A 6,954-nucleotide genomic window follows, 5' to 3' on the forward strand; every position below is an offset into this window, starting at 1 on the left:
TGTATGTAACCTTCATTTTTAGGGTTCAAAAATGCCATATCTAAATAACGAAAAACATTTTTTTTAAATATTTTTATTACAAATTAAATGTCCAGTACATGTTTTAAACATCTCTAATACGGAATTTTGCACCCATAAGAAAGGTGTTTCATACTCTTTAGGGCTAAATTGTTATATACATATAAAACCTTTACAATTAATTAAGATAGCAACTTTATGTAAAGATATTACGAAATTAAGAAAATTAACATATACAATATATCTTAAATTAATTACGATCTTTCCTTATTATATTATTTAAATATAAAATATGCAAATGTACACGAGATAGTCTGAAGTTCTATATAGCATAATATCTCTATTGTAACATAAAGAATAACACTTTAGTCCGGTATTTCCTAATATACAGAGTAAAATTTTGTTATACGGTTGTACACTACAGTATTTGATAAAAACATACACAAACCAGGATATTCACTACATTGAGTTGCATTTAGTAGGTCTCTGTGTTCAGAATGTTAGAAAATATATAACCAGAATCACTTCCTCATCTTTATTCATTATAATAGAATGTGAAATAACTAAATTTTACTTTCAATGCTTAAGGTATTTCATAATAAACTCATTAAACTCATTGTAAATTATTCAGACATTAACATCTTAATACATTTATAAGTATTCATGTAGGCTATACTTTAAGACATATAGATTATTTCACTTTACTTAAAAATTAGAGTTGTTCTGTAGCTTATTTAAAACTTAATGTTTTATTTTATTATAGGGAGAATACACATTTCAAATGTTTGAATTAAAACATTTTTTTACTCGACGTCACATTCGAAATAACTTCATATATTCAATTTTATTGTTACTTCATGCATCACACCTATTATTAGCAATATGTGTAAAAGAAAAGGAGGTAGATTCAGCAAAAATGAATTGTTATGAAGGTAAATTAAAGAAGAAATTATGATACAAAATTTTATTTATTTTCAATAAATTATTCACGAATTAGTAGTAAAATAGAACTAATACTTTTATATATTAACATTTATACTATAGATGAAGGGGTTATGATTTTTAGGAATGGTGAATATAATCCACACGAAATTAATTACTTTAAAATATTATATACATATGACGAGATGTTGATAATCGGGGGAAGGTAAATTTATTAAATGTTAAATTTTTAATTACATTTTTTTTTTCTTATTTAATTTATTTTCGTTTTAATTTTTATTTTCTTTATAAAAAGTTAGTTTTGTTTAGTTTTAAAATAAATTATAAATTTTATTACAATTGTTAAGGTAAATTAGCAGGAAAAAAAAAACAAAAACCTGTTGAAGAGAAGATCTCAGGAAAAATAAAAATGATTAAATTAATTAATTTAATTCAAGAATTAATACAATTATTAAATTTAATACAAAATGTTGGCATGACCGTCTACATTTAGTTTCAATCGCATAATATCTACAAAATTAATTAATTACTCAAGTTATAGCTGATAGTTAATTGCCTTATCATATTACTTTAATTAAGCGATAAAATCGTAATTTTATGGTTTCTCTATTAAGCAAAACATTAATTTTATTTGTGTTTTTTTTAAAAAATTATTTATTTAAATGCATTTATATACTTTAAAAATTAAACAATTATTAATTAAATAAATAATTATTCTGATAGAAATAAACTATATAACATTAACGTTAAACTGCTAGAGGAAGATGTGGTGAGTCGCTATTTATATATTTATTTATTTTTTTAAATAAATATGAATTATATAATAAATAGTATTTATATAAAATTAATTAAACGATATAAAATTTATATGGATTTAAGATTGAATGGAGATCGGAAGAAAAAAATCAATATGTATGCATACAGAATCATAATCCAGCAGTGAGTGTTACTATATATCATAATTTTTATTAATGCATTAATAACTAATATTAATTATAAGCTTTAAATATTTCTTATAGGACGAATGCCATAATTATTTGAGGGTATTTGTTGAAGTAACACTCGAAATCTTTTTGATATGCGGAACAAATGCTTATGATCCAACATGCAGAGAATACTTAATTAGTGTAAAAAATAATTTTTGAAATTAGTTAATAATTACATTATTTACAATACAATAATATTCTTTTATGTTTATATTTAGAATGGAGAGAAAAAAGTAACTGAAGAATTTTCTGCTAGAGGAATATGTCCATATAGTCCACATTTTAATGTTACTTCATTAGAAGCAAGTGAGTAAATAAACTACAAACATTCAAAATTATAAACACTAGTTAGAAATTTTAAAAATAAACTTTTATATGTAACATTATATTCATGTAAATATATATTTCAGATGGGTTATTTACAGCTACTTATGAGTGGGATTATGGTCCTTATCCAATAATATCTAAAAAAACACTTCAACCGAATATTCAAATAAGAACGCCACATAAACATTTAAGTCACTTAAGTGAAAGTAAGTTAGTTTAGAAATATACGATGTTACTTTTTTGGTTATAAATTTAATATACTGTATGTAACCTTCATTTTTAGGGTTCAAAAATGCCATATCTAAATAACGAAAAACATTTTTTTAAAATATTTTTATTACAAATTAAATGTCCAGTACATGTTTTAAACATCTCTAATACGGAATTTTGCACCCATAAGAAAGGTGTTTCATACTCTTTAGGGGTGCAGGCTTTCCAAGTTGAGACTCCCATTGTTGTAGGGTAATCACACTTATTCTACAGATAGAAAAAAATGATTTTTTCAACTTTTTTCTACACTAAGAAATTGTCATTATTTTTTCTGTTTAAATAGGTTGGAAAGAAAGAGTAGTGATTAGTACTTTTTATGTGTAAATTTTCTGCTTCCGTGGGGAGAATTTAACCCAGAGAGCCACTCCATTCTAACGCGATTGATTTAACTTAAATTATTTATTATTACACATATACAGATCCAGACTGAATAAATATCGATCACCTCTATGAGATTTTTTATTCAACACTTCATTGAGTATGTTATATCTTTTGAATGAAGTTTCTTTATAAAATGATCATGACTTTTAAACGATTCTACAAACACACCTGCTATCTTAAAGAGTTGAAACACGACGATGATAACGTTTCTGTAATAATTATACATTTCAATTAATATTTATTTTATTACATGAATTAAAAATCCAGCAACGAGTTGCTGGATTTTTAATTCATGCACAATTTAATTTAATTTCCAGCAACGAGTTGCCGGGAAAGTTAAGCAACTCGTTGCTTAACTTTCCCGGCAACATTTAAAACTGTGTGTGGCATCATCTGTTACGTTATTTTATTTAGAAAATGTTTTTATATTTTTAATTATTATAAAGNCCAATCATGCGTATGAAAATACTTGAATATTATAATTATAAATTTGATACGTCAAATTCTTGATGTTTTTTCCTCTTCCATAGTTGTCGCTATACTTCTAGGTGTTTCATACTCTTTAGGGGTGCAGGCTTTCCAAGTTGAGACTCCCATTGTTGTAGGGTAATCACACTTATTCTACAGATAGAAAAAAATGATTTTTTCAACTTTTTTCTACACTAAGAAATTGTCATTATTTTTTCTGTTTAAATAGGTTGGAAAGAAAGAGTAGTGATTAGTACTTTTTATGTGTAAATTTTCTGCTTCCGTGGGGAGAATTTAACCCAGAGAGCCACTCCATTCTAACGCGATTGATTTAACTTAAATTATTTATTATTACACATATACAGATCCAGACTGAAGAAATATCGATCACCTCTATGAGATTTTTTATTCAACACTTCATTGAGTATGTTATATCTTTTGAATGAAGTTTCTTTATAAAATGATCATGACTTTTAAACGATTCTACAAACACACCTGCTATCTTAAAGAGTTGAAACACGACGATGATAACGTTTCTGTAATAATTATACATTTCAATTAATATTTATTTTATGAAAGATATTAAATGTTTTTATGGCTATTTTATTAATCATTAACATTAGTAAACTGTTAAAGACACGTATATAGAAAGGGGAAGAGCATTAAAGCGAGAAAACGAAAATAAATAAAGCTGTCGAGAGGTTATTAAATGGAGTTTACTTTGGAAATGATCCAAGTTTGGCATCATTAACATGAAAATAATAAGGGTGAAACCAAGGGACGTGTCAATACAACACACTGGCCATTCGCAAAAGGGAGGATTTTCTATGCCAAAATGGGCCCTATTTAGGTGTTAGTCGCGTGAAGAAAATCCGGAAAACTCCCCGACTGACTACAAGTGTTGAGTGGTGTTATTTACTCGGTCACTGGTGTGATAAAATAATAGACACAATGGTAATTATCTGAACAACTTTTAACATACAAGAAGTCCCATAATTTAGGAGTTATGTCGATCTTTGTTTTACTATTTAACACGTGAGTTAGGAGGATTCACTTCAAGTTATTTTAATGAGGATCCGCAGTATGAAAATTCTGAAAACTCTTCAGTAACTTCATGTCACTGTCAACTCCATTAGCAAAGTAATTTAAATTTGTTCCTCCACACATACCCAGACTTTACCTGTAAAACATTAAAACAAAGATCAACCTAACCCTTATGGTTCCTGACTTATGGCACTTTCTGTTCCTGACTTTACGGGGGGTGTCCTATAAGTCAAGAACAGTAGTTACTTCATATAGAGCGTATATAGCAGTGTTAAGATATAGTTTTTCTCGATTGTTGCGTGTCAAAACAAAAGCCGAAGTGTGTTTGCGAGTGTTCGAAATTAAAAAGGAAAAAACACACTTCGTGACAGGAAATTTCAAGTAACTTATTCCTTTTTATGCACTTAATAATTTCTGAAATTTCTAGTCATCAATCAACGTCATAAGCTATCACTTTTTAATTATTTGCATGCAGTAAATAATGAATAAAGAATAAAAAACTATTCACACTTCTTATTATTAATTAATAAAAATTACGTACTACCTAAAGTTACACTAGTCAGTCGAGAAAGAATTAAATATTAATGGACACTGTAATCAACGAAGCGTACACTAGCTAATTGTTTTTATATTAAATACTTCTTTACACGAAAATTACGTGTGGATGACTTAAAAAAAAAAGACAAGATGCTTACCAAATATAAGCATCCATTATGAAGAAGATACACAATAGAAAATTACGTATCCAGAACAGGTGTTGTGAGTGACACTACAAGTTAGAATAGGCGACAGAGTGTAGAGGGACACGTCAGTCCACACATCTGAGTGAATCTAGTGTGCTGCACAGAGTACAGTGTCGATTGTACAGACCCACAGCACCGTCTGGCGGTATGAAATTCCGAAACACTACCTTTACGTCACATAGAAGAAACGTTGTGTTTCTTCTATGTGACGTAAAGGTAGTGTTTCGAGCGCGTGCGAAATTAGTATCGATTACAAATTTACATTTTTAAGTTTTTATCGTTTATCGTAAACATTTTTCTATTGTTACAAGCACACAGAAGAAGAGAGAAGAGCGGAAAGGACAATAGAAAAAGACACAAGCGACGAAAACAATTTGAGAAAATAGAAAANAGCAAAACATTAATTTTATTTGTGTTTTTTTTAAAAATTATTTATTTAAATGCATTTATATACTTTAAAAATTAAACAATTATTAATTAAATAAATAATTATTCTGATAGAAATAAACTATATAACATTAACGTTAAACTGCTAGAGGAAGATGTGGTGAGTCGCTATTTATATATTTATTTATTTTTTTAAATAAATATGAATTATATAATAAATAGTATTTATATAAAATTAATTAAACGATATAAAATTTATATGGATTTAAGATTGAATGGAGATCGGAAGAAAAAAATCAATATGTATGCATACAGAATCATAATCCAGCAGTGAGTGTTACTATATATCATAATTTTTATTAATGCATTAATAACTAATATTAATTATAAGCTTTAAATATTTCTTATAGGACGAATGCCATAATTATTTGAGGGTATTTGTTGAAGTAACACTCGAAATCTTTTTGATATGCGGAACAAATGCTTATGATCCAACATGCAGAGAATACTTAATTAGTGTAAAAAATAATTTTTGAAATTAGTTAATAATTACATTATTTACAATACAATAATATTCTTTTATGTTTATATTTAGAATGGAGAGAAAAAAGTAACTGAAGAATTTTCTGCTAGAGGAATATGTCCATATAGTCCACATTTTAATGTTACTTCATTAGAAGCAAGTGAGTAAATAAACTACAAACATTCAAAATTATAAACACTAGTTAGAAATTTTAAAAATAAACTTTTATATGTAACATTATATTCATGTAAATATATATTTCAGATGGGTTATTTACAGCTACTTATGAGTGGGATTATGGTCCTTATCCAATAATATCTAAAAAAACACTTCAACCGAATATTCAAATAAGAACGCCACATAAACATTTAAGTCACTTAAGTGAAAGTAAGTTAGTTTAGAAATATACGATGTTACTTTTTTGGTTATAAATTTAATATACTGTATGTAACCTTCATTTTTAGGGTTCAAAAATGCCATATCTAAATAACGAAAAACATTTTTTTTAAATATTTTTATTACAAATTAAATGTCCAGTACATGTTTTAAACATCTCTAATACGGAATTTTGCACCCATAAGAAAGGTGTTTCATACTCTTTAGGGGTGCAGGCTTTCCAAGTTGAGACTCCCATTGTTGTAGGGTAATCACACTTATTCTACAGATAGAAAAAAATGATTTTTTCAACTTTTTTCTACACTAAGAAATTGTCATTATTTTTTCTGTTTAAATAGGTTGGAAAGAAAGAGTAGTGATTAGTACTTTTTATGTGTAAATTTTCTGCTTCCGTGGGGAGAATTTAACCCAGAGAGCCACTCCATTCTAACGCGATTGATTTAACTTAAATTATTTATTATTACACATA

At 27.0% G+C, this 6,954-nt stretch overlaps 1 protein-coding gene and 1 long non-coding RNA gene across 2 annotated transcripts; both read left to right on the forward strand.

The window, feature by feature from the left end:
- The first annotated feature begins 870 nt into the window (after window positions 1–870).
- Window positions 871–2,582, forward strand: LOC111616803 (semaphorin-1A-like). The gene is made up of 8 exons (XM_023358164.1): window positions 871–950; window positions 1,063–1,165; window positions 1,684–1,729; window positions 1,840–1,899; window positions 1,980–2,087; window positions 2,165–2,252; window positions 2,357–2,479; window positions 2,557–2,582. Exons 1-8 carry the CDS (start codon window positions 935–937, stop codon window positions 2,580–2,582), a joined length of 570 nt encoding a protein of 189 aa, XP_023213932.1. The 5' UTR covers window positions 871–934.
- A 3,096-nt stretch (window positions 2,583–5,678) lies between these two features.
- Window positions 5,679–6,476, forward strand: LOC111616802. The gene is made up of 5 exons (XR_002755319.1): window positions 5,679–5,726; window positions 5,837–5,896; window positions 5,977–6,084; window positions 6,162–6,249; window positions 6,354–6,476. It is a non-coding gene; the product is annotated as an uncharacterized LOC111616802 (long non-coding RNA).
- Window positions 6,477–6,954: the final 478 nt, after the last annotated feature.

This window comes from Centruroides sculpturatus, unplaced genomic scaffold, assembly GCF_000671375.1.
Source record: "Centruroides sculpturatus isolate CEXI.00-Female unplaced genomic scaffold, Cexi_2.0 scaffold4043, whole genome shotgun sequence".
NCBI lineage: Eukaryota > Metazoa > Arthropoda > Arachnida > Scorpiones > Buthidae > Centruroides > Centruroides sculpturatus.

What these genes read in the sequence shown, in the direction of transcription:
- LOC111616803 (XM_023358164.1), top strand. An exon ending in GCAGAGAATACTTAATTAGT is followed by an intron (nt 2,088 to 2,164) that starts GTAAAAAATAAT and finishes GTTTATATTTAG; the next exon opens with AATGGAGAGAAAAAAGTAAC. An exon ending in TTTAAGTCACTTAAGTGAAA is followed by an intron (nt 2,480 to 2,556) that starts GTAAGTTAGTTT and finishes CTTCATTTTTAG; the next exon opens with GGTTCAAAAATGCCATATCT.